The sequence below is a fragment of the Eupeodes corollae genome, chromosome 1 (genome assembly GCF_945859685.1).
Source record: "Eupeodes corollae chromosome 1, idEupCoro1.1, whole genome shotgun sequence".
NCBI lineage: Eukaryota > Metazoa > Arthropoda > Insecta > Diptera > Syrphidae > Eupeodes > Eupeodes corollae.
The window spans coordinates 243,860,869-243,879,677 of record NC_079147.1 but is presented as its reverse complement, the minus strand read 5'-3'; the positions used below and the strand labels follow the sequence as shown (position 1 = coordinate 243,879,677).

The window sequence follows — 18,809 nt, the reverse complement described above, 5'->3', positions numbered from 1 at the left end:
ACAGTTTTTTTTACAAAAAATAAAACTCCAAAAATAAAACAATAAAACTTGGTAAAAGTTTACTTTCGACTCAAAAAGCTTTTCAAAAATTAAAAAATATTGACATCAAACTTATTTTATTTCAAAGAAAATATTGTTTTCGATATTCAGTAGTTTGTATATAAAAATCTAACAGTCCGTTTTTTCATAAAAAATAAAATCTACAAAAAATATAGACCAACTTTTAAGCAAGACAAATCGACAGACGGGATGGGAAGTTATCAGTGTGGGTCGCATCCCAGCCTCTTTTAATTTTTTTGTTGGTATTTAGCCAAGAGTTCAAACCCTAATTAATATCTTGTTTGACATGTCTCCAAGACTCTAACTTAAACAAGAAAAAACAGATCCCAAAATAATTTAGCTACGTCCCTGATGATCAGTGATCATTTTCTAAGAGAGCCAATATACCTACTTACCTTTATCCCTTGACACCTACGTGCACCAATCTTTTAAAGCACTTGATGTGATAAGTCAAAATTCTATATCGTAAAAACAGTCTTGTTCTCTTCTGATACCAACTAAGAGACCTAAAGGGGCAAACACTGTTGATCTAATCATTGATCGTATAGGCAGGTTATATTATTACACCGTTGCCAACTTTTCAACAATTTCAATAATAATACCTACCTATCTAACTACAAGTATACCTACCTAATTAATGGGGAGTTAAAAAATTGATCAGGTGAGAGTGAAAAGAAGAACAAACTGTCAAATTAACTCTGTGACTTCCTGCCAAAACGAGTCAACTATATTATAGTTATTCACCTTAAATTTAAGCTCAAATCTTTTCCAATACAAAATTATTCTCCCGGCGCGATCAGAAATGAAACAAAAATACTTTTTTAATAACAACTTTATGAAGAACAAAAAAGAAGCTAACTGTTGTACACTTCTACCTTACCTTAGGTAGCTAATATGTATACACCTCATAGACTTTATATTCGTATCCAGTCATCCCTAACAACAAAAGTCATGCAAGGAAAAGAGACAAAACTATGCACTTACCCAATCTTTTACCTATCTCCTATCAAGTTAAAAAAAATATTTTGAATCACTAACAAAATTACAACAAAAACTACAAGTTGTTACACCTGGCCTTGCAACATTCAAACAAACCCAGGTTCCTCTGTGATTACAGGTAAACCAAACTCTATCATTATCATTTTTTGTACGATTGTACTCTCGTCCAAGAAAATACCTTCGTCTCCCTCGATCAGCAGTAATTTCCAATCCAGGTGTGTAACGCCACTGTGACTCTTCTGTTGCAGGTAAACATAGGATAGGTGAGGTGTGTAGTGTAGTCACTCACTGGTGGATTCGATTCGTCGTGTATCGTCGTTTCTGGGTAATAATATAAGCAATGAACTCGATTTATGGAATTACGAGACTAAAAGTTATTTACCTGAGCTCAATGTTCATACCAGTCGACGTTTTACCATCGCACCGTTACGTTCGTGTCTCTTTAGGTACGCCAGCGTCTTCGATATCTTTTTTTTTAACTTCTGTCTGTCGGTACAATAACATGTAATTATTGAGAAAATAATGAATTTTCTGATAAAATATTAGAAAGAAAAAAGATATGTTTTGAAACAAGAACGGTGGTCCTAATAACCAAGTCGAATTATAAATTTTTCGTATCTAACAACTTCAATATACACAAACTTGTTGAGTCTGCGACGACAAGTTCCGGAATTCCTTTCGAAAGTTTTTTTTTCTTACCTGCTTCTTCCACACAAAACACAGTGCAATATTTCAACCGTGTAAACTCACGCAAGTTCCAAAAGTTCCAAGCCTTCCTAGCCAACAAGTGTGTCCACGATATTTTAAATTAAAGTTAAAATTAAAATCAAAATCCCTCGATCTTCCAACAGAACATAACAATAACTAGTTGAGACTTCTTCATCTTTTTATGGAAAAAAACCTACCTACATTAAATTAAAATATATATTTTTTTAATTTATCTCCACATCGTCTACACGGTGAGTTTTCTGTTTTTTTTTTTATTTTGCTGTTTTGTGTATTTTTTAATGTGTACCTGTTTTTTTGGACATAAAACCTTTTTACCTTTGAACTTGTTGCATATGTAAGTTGGTTTTATTTTCTTCTTGGAAGTTCATGTTGAAAACTGTAATTAAATTTGTTGTAAACGAAGATTTAAGAAAAAACAAAAATGGTGTGGCTAACTCTCGGGGTTAATGAGCAAAAACATTTTTATATTTTTGTTTCGAAAAGTCCACAAGCAACATGTAGAAAGAAAGATCATCACCATGATCATTGGCGCTGTATGTCGTCGCGATCGCAAGAAGAATAAAAAAGCAGTTGAACACCTGAGAGAAGTTGTGTTTTCTCTCAATTGGATAGACAGAGATGCAATGATGTTTTTATTATTGTACTTTTTATTTTACACAAAAAGAAAGAAATATTAACGATCATTGTGTGCAGGTATTTTGTCGTTTTGTCGGGGGTCGGTAAAAGTTTTGTTGAGCTCTTCTTACATCCAACAAACCAACGACCGACGACGACGTTGTCGGTCATTCTCTGCAAACAAAACGCAAAATGTCGTCCTCTACTTGTCAAAACTCAAAAAGTCAAAATCCAAAAACGGTGGGTTTCGTAGGTAGGTCGAGGTGGATCGTTTGCGTTTTGTGTTTCGCTTCGTCTTTTCTTTAATTGTTGATGTTGTTTGTTGTTAGGTAATTTTGTTCCCTGTTTTTCCTTTTTGTGCGTATGTGCAACAACCTGTTGCAGTGTTGCAGCTACATTCCCGTAAAATGACACGTGTGAAAAAATGATGGTACTGCCTATTAGCTGTTATAATCCCTAAGGATTGTTTGACTTTTGTGTTGTGTTGAAAAGTGATATTCACCATGATACCTGCTTATTTAGGGTCCACAGTTAGAATTCGGTTCCCATTAAATGTATTTTGTATATGCTTCGATCTTTATTGATGATTTTTCTCGTAGAAAAAAAACAACAAAAAGAGAAAAAATCATTCCCAATGTCGTTCTACAGGAATTTCTGTTCGTTGTGGTTTGAAATTCCATCGCGATGTAGGTTTTGTAATAATAATTGAAAAGAAAAACAGGTTGGAGAGTTCTTATTTCGTGTTCGTTTTTTATTTTATCTTTCTTCTTATTTTAGTTATGTGAAGATATCAATTTTCTTACTTTGTTGTAAAAAATCAATTATTTTATCAATTAAAAAACAATAACCACAATAATTAAGATGTTAAATACCTGTATATACGAACACAACATTAATACCTTCTTTAGCTACTGTCTTATTTGAAACTAAATAACTTGAGTTAAGAATATTTATATAAATCCATTGAGTTAACTTGGTGAATATGTGGTTCTTTACCAGATTCTGGAATTTTAAAGCCAGCAAAATGGTCATATCACACCAATATGTAAACAGCAGGGAGAAATTTTAACAACCTGTCGGTTATGAAGCATTGAACTTTTAAACTTAGAGGTAGAAAGTTAATACAAAACTATAGCAAAGTAGGGTTTATTTATAAATAATATGAATCTAAATATGTTGAGTATGGTCCAGTATTGTGTATTAAAATGCCAATCTCTTTACTTAGAAAATGACTTCTGTTATTATTATTTTTGTTCACAAAATTCTGCGAATTGGATTTTTTAAATATCTGACAATTCTCTGGACAAGTTTTACAGAAAATTAAAGTTGAGAGAGAAGATGGTGGCTTACAATTTTAAAATCCTTAATTTCATGGTATAAATTTGTTTAGCTCATTTATTAAATATTAAAAAGTATTATTAGTAAAAGTGTAAAAGTGTTATTATTGAACGAAAAAACCTTTCAAGCACTTGTCAGAAGCACAGATAATTGGCAAATCTTACAATAAGCGTTTATTTTTTTTTCTGAGGGAGGATCTTTGAGCGATCAGAGCAAAACTGTGATCAGTTTATTATTTTCAGAACCCTCTGATATAATTATGAAGCACCAAATTTTCTTTTTCGTTGAAATCACTATACAAAAAAGAAGCTGGGATGCGATTCACACTGATAACTTCCCGTCTGTCTACTTTTTAAAAATTTTAATAATTATATTATGTGCGAGATTTCTTTATTTGGATAATACTTGAGTGAAAAACTTAAAAACATATGCCTCTATAAAAAAACAAAAATAATTCTGGAAAAATGTACGAATTTTAGGTAACCGAAAGAAATCGAATGTTTTTCCAATCAGTATCGACATGATGGGCTCATATTTCGAAAAACTTACAAAAGTAGATTCTAATCAATCTTAGATATGTTTTGCGTTACCTTTTATTTACATTGCAGAACTAGACACTCCGTTCTCAATGCCAGAACTACTTTTTGCCTTAGAAAAAATGAAAAACAATAAGGCTTCGGGTATAGATGGTATCTCAGACGAGCTTTTGAAAAATGCCAGCTCACAATTTTTAGAATTTATATTGTTCCTAATTAACCAAGTGTTTAACAACGAAGAAATACGAAAGAATTTCAAGTCAAGAGTCATCCAAAAAGGAGATCCTAATCTTCTTGAAAACTACAGTATCTCTGTTCTCAATTCATTACGAAAACTGTTTACTCAGATGCTATATCTAAGATTTGTACCTTGGGTTGAAACAAACAACAAAATAAGTTGTTTTCAGGCTGGACTTCGAGCTAACCTCTCTACGGTTGATCAAATTTTCACTCTTACTAATGTCGCTAAACGTTTCTTGGATAAGAAAACTAATCTCTATGCTTTTTTTGTGTAGATTTTAAAGCTGCATTTGACACTATAAATAGAAAACTATTACTTTTCAAACTAACAGGTGTTGGATTATCAACAAAATTTTTAAGAATATATGAGAAACTTATTTCAAGTACAACAGCGGCAGTTTCTAATGGTAGAACCTCTTCGCAGTAATTTAAGAAAGAAGTGGGTGTCTCGCAAGGTTGCATTTTGAGTCCTTTGCTCTTCTCACTTATTATTAACGACTTTGGAGACGGTGTTCCAGGGGGTGTATATTATGGTGATTTCCTTATTAAGGTGGTTTTATATGCGGATGACCTTGTTATTCTTACTGATAGTCCGATAACTCTACAACTGCAAATTAACAAACTTAACCAGTATTGTGCATTTTGAGTCCTTTGCTCTTCTCACTTATTATTAACGACTTTGGAGACGGTGTTTCAAGGGGTGTATATTTTGGTGATTTCCTTATTAAGGTGGTTTTATATGCGGATGACCTTGTTATTCTTACTGATAGTCCGATAACTCTACAACTGCAAATTAACAAACTTAACCAGTATTGTAACTATTGGGACCTTATAAGAACACAACATTTAAAATCATTTTTTTTATGGTTCATAATGTTTTCAAATGAAATAAAGTAAAAAGATTTACGAAGTTGCAATAATTTCTATGAAAAAATAAACACTTGAACAGCTGATGCACAAAACCCAAACAGATAGGGAATCCGGAGAACTTATTGATAGTGTTTTACGTGTCAAAGAACAGCTGGAATGTCAAAAAGGAATCCAACGGCATTCAAGAATTTATGATATTTGAGGGTATCTAACAGAATAGAGCTAACATAAATCAACGTAATAAAGAAAACCGGACATTGATTTAAAATTTGTAATGTTTTTTTGATAAAAGTCCGCTGATTTTTTAAAATTAACCATTGAGAATTGTATTTCACAATCATATTGGACCTTTTTATTTGAGCAGCTGAAAGTTGTTTTAATTTGTTAACAGCTATCTTAATTTAAGTATCCAACTCATTTAATAAGGTATCTAAAAGTACATGTACACATCCAGGATAGCCTATCCAACACAAATTTGAACGCAGCCAATGTAAGGTCAGGCAATCTTTTTTACATTACTTTCTGTCATTTTTATTTTTTTTTGTCTGAGATGACCGAATTTAAAATAAAAATGTGTTTCTTGTATATCTCAGACACACACATAGAGAACTTCGAAAAGTCGAATCCGACGATGGAATGTAACTTATGTCTAAGTCTCTGAATTGTATAGTAAGAATGTTACTTTATCTAATCAAGGGTTTCCATACAATCTTTCAAAAGTAAAGCCGCAACATAGATCATATCATAGAAATTTGTTTGTTGTTTTGACATAAGAACCGAACTACGAACTTCAAATATTCATGGTCAGCAGGTGGAAAATGGATTAGATTTGAACAAAATTATTTGAATGTTTGAGGGATTTATTGGTATTCACCACAATGATGTTCAAATGAATATACTTAAAATAATAACGATTATATTTAAAAGTTCGCAATTTACTAAGCGCGTATTTCACATGTGCAAGGCGTTTTAACTTCAGTGAATTTAGGCTTGGGTTTATTAAATCTAACTCCTCAACAGGTAGATTTAGTTTACGGTCGCTATAAAATACGGTGTAGGAGTGTACGTATGTAAATTTTATGACCTTATTACAAAAATACATATTTGAGGTATATGAAGTTCATTTCAAACCCATTTTATAATGCATGTATTTTTCTTTCATCTTGTCAATGGTTTTTCCATGATCTTAGTGAATGGTTTTAAAATAAACAAGTCTTTAACAAATCGTGAAAAAACGCAAAGAAATTTGTTTAAGTATGGATTAACATTTAATAGAGCCTCAATAACTTTGTATACACATCTAAAAAATATGAATTCTATTTTTTCACTATTTGCTTTTAAAAATTTTAAATTGTATCAAAGACATTTTTCCAATTTGGTTTTAAACACTTTTCTTTGAGATGATATCTGAATTTACAAATTTAACCAAAAATGTATATTATTTACTTTCATGTTGGCTTAAACTAATAAGAATAACTTAACGACTACATGTGACAGCATGACGCATAGGATGCTGAAAAAATTATAAAACCAACTAATTATCTAAAAAAAAAGAAAACAATTTTCGCATTCATGCTCCGGGCATTGGAGTTTCTTAAGCGTGGCCTTTTACTCTTTTTAATCAAATAAAAACTTAACACTAAAAATCACATCCCTCAAATTGTTATTCCATAAAACCAGTTTTCCTAATTCGAAATATCCTTAATTAAAAGTGGATGCCCTGAAAAAATGTGTTTACCACAAAAAGTTTTATCCAAAAGGTTATTAACCGAAAGATACCTACATATGTATATAATTCAATCATTTATTAATTTTTGTGGTATTTACATTTATCTCTTTGGAACTACTGCAATTATATTAACTCTTCTAGACTTAACTTGCTTCACATAATAGGAATAAATTATATTGATTTCGTGCCAAAAATTAACTTGATGATAGAAGTTTGGTTATGACGTTTTGCAAAAACGTTAAGGTAGGTATTTCCATTATGGTTCGCTAATGGGGTTTTCCCATGGTAAATTTGCAGAAAAAAAATGGCGCAAGTATTTTTTCTGAGCGAAGGGAACAAATTATAGTTTCTGTAGCTGTCAAATCTTCATCTCTGCAAATCATAAGAAGATAAACCAAATTCAGTTAATTGTCTTTCTTAAAACTGTTTACACATTTGAAAAATAATAAAGACCTGAACATTTTAAAAAGAAAATCATCAATTTAAATTGAACCAATCACAAACGAAGCGTTTATCAAACTGACAGATGAAAATTTTATTAACATTGTTAAGAAAAATGCCAGATTTCTGTCAAAATATTAGAAAATAGATAAAGTATCTATTCAAACTAGAAAATACCAAAATTGAAATTCTTAAATTTAGTGCTCCCATCCCAGATGATCACAAATATTGCCCTCGCCTCTTAAACTTGTGGTATTTCCAGGTTTATGTCAGCTGAAGCTAAAATCTAGCTTCTATTCAAGACTCTCTCTTAAATTAATTCAAGTTTAAACTTAGCAAAGAATTTCAGTCTAGTGGCATGCAGTTCTAGCTTACATTTCGTACAAACGTACAAGTAAACGCTTCAGCTTCGCCTTCGTCTGCGTTACGGTGGGACCGCTTCGAGGTTGCTTTGAATGACATTTCTATTATTTCATCCTTCCAAAGAGCAAATATTTTGTTTGTTGACATTTTTTTTACAGCTGTTGAGCTGCCACACAAAGCAAATGTTCAGATAATTGAACAAGAGCTTAAGTTTGGAGCCACATTACGTTACATTCCGTTCTTTTCCTTACGATTGTCAAACGAAACGTGAGGTCGAAGCTCCGTTGTGATAGCATGCATTGAATTCCTATGGCTGAACTCGTAAATGTCAGGACACGCCGAAGTTGAAGAGTGTTTGTGATTCAGCCATTATTTCGATCTAAATTTTTAAAGAGTATTGAAGATTGTACCAAAAAGGCGGAATGGTCGGTGTTGAATCTCCTCAAAAAATGTATTTCAACACAAATTTGAAATGATATTTCGAATATAAATACAAATACAAAAGTTAATACAAAACTTAACGGACTATTGCGCCCCCTAATTTATTTATGTATTTGTATGCGTACTAGCCTTAAGGATTTGAAAAATTAATCTTTACTTTCGCAAATTATAAATCACAAGCTTGACATCATGTTGGAAATATCCCAAATTCAAGGAGGGGAAAGGAATTGTTTATGATCAGCTGGGATATGAGCAAGAAAATTCAAAAAATTAATCTATTTTGCCCAATGGAAGGGAAAATGTGGAAAATCGTCATTTTGACAGATTTAACTAATAAAATAAATTATTTTTTTTTGTTGAAATAAAAAACTGCATAACTGATTCCTTTTATTTTCTTTCGACAAATTTGTGTAAAGTTTCTTTGCTTTTTCATTAAATTTTAAGAAAAATGAAGTAATCTACGATGGCCAGTCCCATAAGATCATTATATAAAATTACAAAATATAAAAAAATTTCCTTTAATCAAAGACAAAAAACACGATAAAACTTGGGATTTTTAAAAATGCCATAAATTGGAAGTTATGGTCCGGATTACAGAATATATTGGCCTATTTAAATTAAGCTATCTAAAATTTAATTCTATTCAATTTTACATACAAGACTGCTAAAAAGAATCGCCAACAATATTTTAAAATCTAATCAAATAATGTATTTTAATAACTTACAAATTTACTTATAGGTGCTTAATGCTAATTTCATTCTAGGAAATAAGACAGTGCACGTATTTGAATAATAATTATTACTTTTATTAAAAATTATTTTAACAACCCATAATGGATATGACCATTTTGAGTTTGGATAAAATGTTTACCATGAATTGCAACCTTATTTTGTTTATTAGTTTTGAGTCTTCTACATAAAATTATTGTTTTATGTTTAAATAACTTCTTTTGGTTAATTTTGTAAGTTAATTAAGCTTAATTAAAAATAAATAAGTAAGATATTTGCATTAATGTTTTGTTTTTCTTAGATATTGCGTAGGTACGAAACTATTAAAAAACAAAACTATTAAAATAGGTAGGTTTTAGTTTCAATTTTTTACATCATTAAATTTGTGACAGTAACCAAGCATGGTTTTTAATGTTTCATTTTTTCTTGGATATGACTAAATAGATGCGTTGATAATTTAAATTTTTGTTTTTTGTTTAAGATCAAAAATTAGGTATAAAAAGTAGTAAAATTATGATTTGGTATGATGACATATCATATTAAAAAATATGATGGTATTTAATCCTCCATTTTTTTTGAAAAACATCCAAATTCGCAACAGCTAATCAACTTGTTCCTAACTTTCAAACAGTCTTTTTGTTATTTTGATACATGATTCAATAAGATAGATTTATTTTGTATTAACTTTTTTGTAAGGTATACTATGTATCCACTTAAGTGCGAGATTACTCTTTAAGATTTTCTCATAATGTTATAAAGAGGCTAAAGTATTATAATTTATCGTAAAAGTGTCATTTCTCACAAGACTAATTGAAAAAAAATCATCTTTCAAAAAGAAGATTATTTTTAATCAAACTTAAAAAACAAACAAATATTTTTTTTTTTTAAATCGCGATTAAAATATTTTTGTTGCGTTTTACTAATGGGAGTTTCTTTGGGTAAAATAAATCAATTTATTCTTGATCCACATCTGTAAGAACACAAATGTTCCATTATTACAATTCATGGTGAAAAATAAATTGATTTTTTCTGATTTAAGTTTAAATATACAGATCTGGATTTTATGGCAGTTTATTTCTCTTTGTATCTACCAATAAAAACAAACAAACTTATCTGGGAGTTTGACAGATCTGCCGTGCCCCCCCTTAATCACACATCCCAATTTTTGAACTTAAATGTTTGTTTTACTGAATTTTCCTTAAGTACTTTTTGTAATTTTTGAAATAAAACAATTATTTTCTAACTTAAATAATTTAATTAAAACCTTACCCTAGTATCAGATTTTAATCTAAGTCTTAACATTTCTTCACTTCAACTTTAATTTATTAACTTTGACAGACATTCTTTTCTTATATGTTATAAATTCAAATTAAATAAATGTCCACAGGAAATAAAAATTCTACTGTTTTAAATTTACGTCGCAATCGTTTACAAAATAATTTAATGTTATTCAACAATAATAAAGCTTAGGTAACATGTAAAGAAGACCGAATTAAATCAAAATTTAAACTCAATTCACCCTGAGACTGCATAATCTAACACCTACAAACTTTCGAACTCGCCTTTCGGCACTCTTATCAATTCCAAAGCTACTTTAGTAGCGTTTAAAAAAGCCCACTCTCTATGTATTGATTACTCGCTCGTGTAACCTCCATGTCTTTAATATAGTCATACAATGTAATAAATGAGCTCTATAAGGAAATTATTTACAACAGATATTAGCAGCTTACCATGGATTTACACGAGGCAGTAGTAGACAATTAGATAATGGTACTTACTCTTCGCTGCTACGTTCTACTTACAAGCCCTTTTATTTGACAAACAGAATAAGCTAGATTTTAAGTTTGAAGTTTTTGATCTAAAAGACTATTTATGTGAATACGACCAACGACCGACGAATGTGATTTTAAACAACTTATTAACCTGAATTCTATGTCAGTTATAAACAAAAAGGAAGAAACAAAGCTTAAGTTAATCTTAACGCCATAAAATTAGCTTTTTCTGTGCCAAAATAAGAGAACTTTGATTAACTAGATTATTTTTCGCGAAATGCAATCTGATTGTATTTGATTGCAATTGCTTGTGATCGAACTGTCAAACTCGATTCGCGTTCCACTTACGATCCACACTTCAACAAATAAAATGTTCGAGCGCCTCTCAACCAAAAAATGTCATTGTAGTCTTTGTTGGGCATAGTATATAATGATAAATAAAAAACAAATTCCGTAAAGGAAATGTCATAAATGACGACTATTCGTTCAATCGTGCGTCGGTCGCTCTCATGTAAATAGTCCTTTAAAGCCCCTTATTCACTTTCCACAGCAAAAAAGAGACAAAATTGACTTTCATTAAGTGAACTAACGATTGTAACATGCGGAAACGGAAATTATATTTTTAAAGTGGTAAGTTGTAAGAAGAACAGGGTGTCTAGAATAATAATCAAAGGGAGAAATGTTCTCCGTCGGAAGTTTGAAAAGACTTTTTTTTGATTTTTCAAAAATTGAAACTAAGAGCAAACCGATGATATCCTATTCATTTACATGTGCAACCATTTTATTATCTTGATATCTTGACACGTGTACGTGTCTTTTAACTAAAAAAATGTCTCTGTCGTTCAAAAGGTTAGAGGTACAAGAAATCCTCAATTTCCTCAATTTTAAAAATAAAAAGTTTAGGTGTTAGTTAATCCACCATATAAATCGCTGCTTTCATTAATTTGTTATGTTCAACATAATTACTCACGACCTTTTTTTGACACAACATTTTCAAAACCGCAATCACTAAATCATCACTAGTTAAGTAAGTTTGTTTTTGTTGTATTTAAATGTTCCTTGATTTGATTGTTTACCTTGAATAAAATGTTACTATGTAGTTATTTAGATGAATAAAGGTACGATTAAGTGCATAGATTCTGACAAGTATGTAACTTAATGAAATCATCAACAACTTAAAGAATTTTTAACACATTAACCTTTGCCTTAAGGTTATTGCTATAATTTAAGCCCCATATGTAGATACATACGATCTTTTAATTTAACAGCATCTAACGTAAGCCCAAGTTAATAAAAATTTTCAGATGCATAATAATTGTTTGTTAAAAACAACTTTGTTCCAATAAAAAAATAATAAAAAATGCTCTACTAGAGTTGCTATAATTTAATTTTGCTCTCTGAACCTTTGTACAAAAACAATTATAACTGAAAAAACAATATTTTTATGGTTTTTGTTGTTTATGAAGACGTAGGTAAGGTGGAGTACCTACGCAAACGCAATGCAACACGCCAATCAAACCATGATGTCAAGCTCGCATGAACTGGAACTTTCATATAACTCTGGGTTTAACTTTAAAAAAACAAAGCTGTCATTGATTTCACAAAAGTGCTTTATTTTTTATTTGTTAACAACAATTTAACGAAAGTTTAACCAATTGCATGCATTTTTTTCACATTAGTTTTGGTTTTGCGTTTTGACGTGATCTCATAAAGAAAGGGGCTGGATTCCATTTTTGGTGTTTTTGTTCAAGTTTAAGCCCAAGTCTACATTTTTTTGTTTTATTTTCAAACCCAACTTTAAACCTGTAACTTGATGGTACTTAGTTTATGTTAAATTTCTTATTATGTGACTATGAAAATGTATCATTGCAACTTTAACGTAACGGACATATAAAAAATAGTTCACTTTGTTGGAAACTGTGATGTGTTTGATGCTTAGCATCGTGCGTCAGTTGGTTGACTTTTTTTATGTCAGGTAAAAGTGGTTTAACTGGACAATGCGTTGGCATTTATATCGTTTTATATATAAGTATATCACTTATCACCATCACATTAACCGGTGCGTGTATCTTCTACATTCGGTGCGAAGTCATTAGTTATTTTCCAAATATGAAGCTGCAATATAATATGAAGTTGATAATGGTGGTTTGAAGAATTAATAAATCAAACAGAGTCTTCTTGCAATTAATTACAATACGGATATTATGTACATAATAAACTAGAAAAATATTTAATATAGATATTGATAGTTAATAAATTCAATTAATATTTATATGGGAACAATTCCAATACCTTATAAGTGAAGTGTTAAATTAGATACTAATAATTTTGGTTAAGAGTGTGAAAAAAAGAAAGGTACATCATAGAAAAAGATTGACCTTACTTAAAAAAAAAAAATTACTTTCTTATGATGTAATGTGTCAGATTCATATTTGTAAAGGGTGTGCCAAAATGTAAAAAAGATTTGAAAATTTGATTGCAAGGTTCCAAACTTTCATTATTTTCGAAATATTTGTGTCTCATGTATACCTTCATACCAACTGGAGGAATTTTCACACTAAAAAAGGAGTATTTCTTAGGATAAATCTATGGACTCCTATTTTATCGTTAAGATGAAAGAAATGAAAGAATGATATTAAATGAAATTGTTCACCATATCCTTTGGATGAAATTTTAAATAACCAATTTCTAAATATGCAGCTGTATGTTCCCAATAACTTCATCAATTTCATATTTAAGGCTTTGAATTGGAGCATTGGGTCCGAAGTATATAATCTGAAAGTAATTAATACCAAGTTCCCGCTGGGCGATTGTTATCAAATCTTAGAGAAATAACACGGCCAAGAAACTTTGTGATTGTTTCGTTGCTTGTGCACGTAGCATCATTGTGTGGAAAATAAACATCGTTCACGTCAATATCATCCAATTGCTACAGCCAGTAGTGCAGGCAGTCAAAGACCACACAAACAAAACAGTGGCACTCTGACAATTGAGAGATTTTTCAATAATCATTTTTGGATTTTCAAACCCAAAATGCGACAATTCTGCTAAATAAAGTAGCCTTCAAGGTGAAAATGGGGTTTTTAACTAAAAACGATTCTTCAATAAAAGTCCGAATTCTTTTAATGCCATTCCAAAGACCGAAACACCAAAGGAAAGAATGCTCTGCTGGGCTTGAATTCCTGAGAAAATTAAAATCCGTAAAAGCTAAGTATTTATGCAAAATGATCGATGGAGAATTGACATAACTGGGCTATATCACCAATACAGGCCTACACCCTGTTTTTCGTATCATCATTTGATATCACATATTGCATTTGTATCTCGATGGCAGTGTTTGTTGAGTTGTTGTACATTTGGAATCATGTGTTTTCCATTGGCAAACAAAAAATCAATCTGTTACTGATGATGTTATTTAGTTTTGTTAATGAAAATGGAGTAACTGAACTTATTTTGCAACAAAAGAAAAAAAAATTAAGTTTTGCTATGTTTCCACTAAATGTTTATGTCAGTTTAAATTAAATAAATCTTTTTGGTGTTTCCACCGCACAAGAAGATTTAAAAATGTTTAAGTTTGACAGCTTTTTCTAAAATGCAAATGTTGTTTCGATATTTCTTAAGAAGTGCAAGTGAAATAGTTTGATTCGTGTTAAACAATGAAGAACTGAATAGTTCAGCAACATTTATTACTTTTTTTTATTTGATTAAAATAAAACTAAATTTTTTGAACACAAACATGCAAATAAACAGACTACAATACATTGTCTGTAAAACTAACTCCTCCACACAGGTTTTTCTTTACAAATTTTGAATCTACTCCTTTTTCCCGACCGAAATCGAGTCAAATCGAGCTCATTTCAACTCGATTCAGTTAAGTATATAAAGAATTGAGACGAGCTTTAAGCTCGCTTTAATACCACATGTAAATGTAGTAGTCTACGAACAAACCCCCTCCTTGAAGTTTTTTTTTTATGTCAAAGAATCTCAATTTCCATATGTTTTCTTACCATTCTTCCTAAAAAACTGTCCTTTATATTAGTTTTAGGTAGTTTTTTTTTTACTGAAGTTAATTTTAACTTTTGATTTTCATAAAACTTACTTCTATTTGTGTTTTTATTTTCTAACAGATCTTCTTCCAGTTGTACCAATTTTTATATACAAAAATCTGGCTACTGCCGATGAGTTTTCTTGGGAAATTTTAACTATACTATTTATAGAATGCCAAAAAACACGGGCATTATTACATTTTGGTTTATAGCCATCATCTGTTGTTTTAAATCTCATTTTAAATTCTTTGGTAGCGATCTGATAAGTAATTTTCATCTCAAAACAGTTGCACTTAAAATTTCGTATAAGTCCCAATCGCTGAAGTCACAGACTGAATAAAAACAAAAATATCAATTTTCCCACAAAAATAAATAAAAAATGTTTTTCATTACTATTTCAGAATCTGTCAAAATGTATATTTAAACCAGAGTTTGAATCAAATTTAAAGGGTAAACCCCGAGTTAACGACAAGATTGTAATACACTGAAAAACACGTTGCAGATGGTAACTCGAGTTTAACTCTGAAACTAGGATGTTCCTGCACCGAAAAACTGGGCTAAAGATGTTCTTGATCGGTCCACATGGTTTTGACTCTTTATATCACGTATTCGTCCCAATAGCTCACATTTTTTCAGAACTTTAACTATTGCTGGCCAAGAAGATGCTCCAAAACAAAAGTGTTTTAGTTTTGCGAACTGTGACTACAAAATGTCTACCATTTTTATAAATATTTCAAACAATTTTAGTGCGTTCTTTTTGCCATTATTGTCAAGTGTCAAAAGATGACAGATCCAAAAATGACAGTTGCCAAATAGCGAGATATTCAAAATTAAACTATTTATTTGTGTACTATATGAAGCAGAAGCTAAAATAATTTTAAAATTCGAAAATAACACGTTAATATTTTTTTTAATAAAGGGTTTTTCAATAAGGGCGGGTAGATGTTGTGGCGTTTGCTGTGTGGCACGTAGTACCGTCCTGCTGGAAACACATGTCGTCTAGGTCCATATGGTTCAATTTAGTTATGTAGCGCTGTACGGACCAATCACGCCCAAACACGGCTTTTTTGCTAGTAAACACAGGCATTCATCTAAAAATGAGCCTCGTCACTAAAGATGATTTTTCGGCCGAAATCGGGGTCCTCTTCCAAGTGATTCGAAGCTCAGTCATGGAACAAACGGTGGCGTTGTCTATGGTCATTAACTTTGAGCTCCTGGGTCAGTTGTCCCGACGCAAAATTCGCAAAGTTGAAATCTGCAAAAGGCCGAGATCGTGGGCACGGCGAGGAATGGACTGCCCCGGGTTCTGCTGTACTTTCACGGACCGTGGCGATGTTCTACTCCGATCTTGCATTTCTTGAACTTACGGGTGTTGATTGATTATTTATTGAACCGGTCATCGCAAAATTTAGCCACCAAACGTTGAAGAGTCGACTGTGAATTGCCACTACGGGCGCAATGCGCGCAACGTTTGCGTTCACCAACACTCCTTTTGATAATAAAGGTTTATCATTTGAAATTAAAATAATAAACAAAAGATTTGACAGATGGCACCAAAACAAAATGGCCGCAAGGAACGCCAAAATCTCGTACAAATTTGTCGGGTTTGCTGTCAAATCTTTAGAATAAGAATTTGAGTAATTGAATTTCTGAATTATCCTATAAAGCACAATTCAAATAGGAAGAAAAGAAATAAAGAAACTTATTTGACTTATGTACGTATTTTTCTGTCCTGTCAATCCTACTTACAAAATTCTCAGAAGTCTTAGGAACATAAACTGGCCAAATTAAAAAAAGTTTTTTCGTGTTTTTATAAAGGATTGGACCTCAAATCAGAAAACTATTTCGAATGATTGTCTTTTTGACAGTCACAGGTTGCGCTGTTTCTAAAACTCTTTTTCTTTTTAATATCTTCCTCTTTCGTGGCTTTAAAATATGAAGGATCCACTTCCGATATTTTTGTAGGTACATTTTCTTATCGTGCATAACATCCGTTTTCCGATATGACAAAAAATAAACTTTAAACATCTCTCTGAAAATCTGGATCAAAGGGAGAAAAATGCCCGTTGTTCTCCGTGGTTACCATACTTTAGATGGTCTTAACGTAGCTTAAATGATATAGTAAATTTCATTAACAACAAACATATTGTGAATTAACATTATTAGTTTTTTTTCATTTTTTAAATACATTTTCTAAAAACTATAGAAACCGTTATTATTTACTTCTCTATATAATTTTTTTTTTTAATTTCTTTTCAGTCCATCTTGACTCAAGCCAAACACTGTTTATCTACCCACATCCTACATTCACCCGAATATATACGAATTTATACTAAAAAAATATCATGTTGATATTTAAATTAACTACATTACAATTTTAAATTAATCAAAAAAAAAAAAAAAAAGTTATTTAATAATTAATTTAAGAATTTTTAAATTTAATTTAAATATAAATTTAAAAGAAAATGCAAGGCCCAGAACATGTAGTCTCGATGTATGTAGCCACATGTGGCCAAAATGGACTTGGACTTGGTTCGGATGAGAAGGAAATTATACTCTTGGTATACGTTGTTATCGATGCGGTGTCAAATCAGGTAAATTTATTTACATATAGAAAAATAATTATATTTATATTGATTTGTATAATTCAAAATGGAGATTTTTTGTTTGAATCAGTTTTGTAGGCTTCGTATAAAATATTAAATTCATAGAACTAGATATTTAAAGCCTCATAAATTACTACGTCATGTGATTTGTGGCTGTCACTGGAGTGATTATATGAATATGAATTATCCCACAGATCATAGAACATGAAGATGAACTAACTCTTTTAAGCTTTTGAAGAAAAGAAAATAAGAATCGGTCGATTATTATGCTTCGTCATTGAATAAAGTTCTTTTGTGACAACTTGCTCTGAAACTAATTTAATTAAAAGTTACGAACTATCGATACCTTTATATCTTTATCTTTGATGATGAGATGGGTCAATGACTTGTTATATGAATTTATGTTTTTGTTATGTTTGCTTTCGATTGTAAAGCTTTTGTATCTTTTTGAAACAAAAAATTGCTTTCTCGCGTTAGCTGCTGCCGATGAATTTAAGAATAATCACAGATAGCCACGAGTATCTATCTTTCTATAGTCGTATGTAAAGCTTGTGGTTAAAGTGACAGCAGTTAGGAAAGTTTCATAAACATTATTCAGTATTTCCATATTTTTTAACCTAAAAAGATTGAAAATTTGGTAATTAATTATACCCACTCTCTTTTTCTTTGATAAGGAATGTTCAAAATTTCATTAAATAGTTTTAATTTAATTTAGTATTGTTGTTTTTTTTTCAATAAGGTTTATCATCGATTGGAAATTCCATGAAAATTTTTTGATGCTATGATTAAACTCTTTGACTTTAAAGAAAAAGAAGAAAAACAGGACAACTTACATAAAAGACACATCAAACTATTTTTTTGTAATTGAGTGTAATTTGCCAGAAAATAAAAATGTAGGTATGGTAACTCGATTTCTTGGAATTATGGAAGTGTTATCTCCATATTGAAAATTTCCATATGACCGGTTTGTTTTGAATAAATACGATTCTCCTTTTGAAGGCTATAGTTTTAATGGAGTTTCTTTTTTAAAAACATTTACATTTTTTTTAAATGGCAATTATATATTTCGTGTGAAAATGATAAAAAGTCAGATTGTCATCGGCAATGATAATTAATATTTTTCTTTAAAAAACATAGTTGTATGTTTACTTGTTTATTAATTGAGTAAAATTTTGTAATCTAGAGTAAAATGAATAAATAATAATCATCGTATTAAAGATTAAACGTGCTTTCTGGGGTTCTAGTTTTATTTGTAGACATTTTCATGCAACGTGCGTCGTCGAAAGTTTAAAAAT

At 30.7% G+C, this 18,809-nt stretch overlaps 1 protein-coding gene across 1 annotated transcript in view; it reads left to right on the top strand.

Annotated features, from left to right (window-relative positions):
- The first annotated feature begins 1,449 nt into the window (after positions 1–1,449).
- The window catches only part of LOC129943259 (RNA-binding protein fusilli), an 84,713-nt gene continuing 67,353 nt past the window's right edge, over positions 1,450–18,809 (top strand). Inside the window, exons 1-2 of the mRNA XM_056052568.1 lie at positions 1,450–2,018; positions 17,168–17,502. Coding sequence (XP_055908543.1) covers positions 17,374–17,502 — 129 coding nt within the window. The 5' untranslated portion in view covers positions 1,450–2,018; positions 17,168–17,373. The remainder of the gene's footprint in view (positions 2,019–17,167; positions 17,503–18,809) is intronic.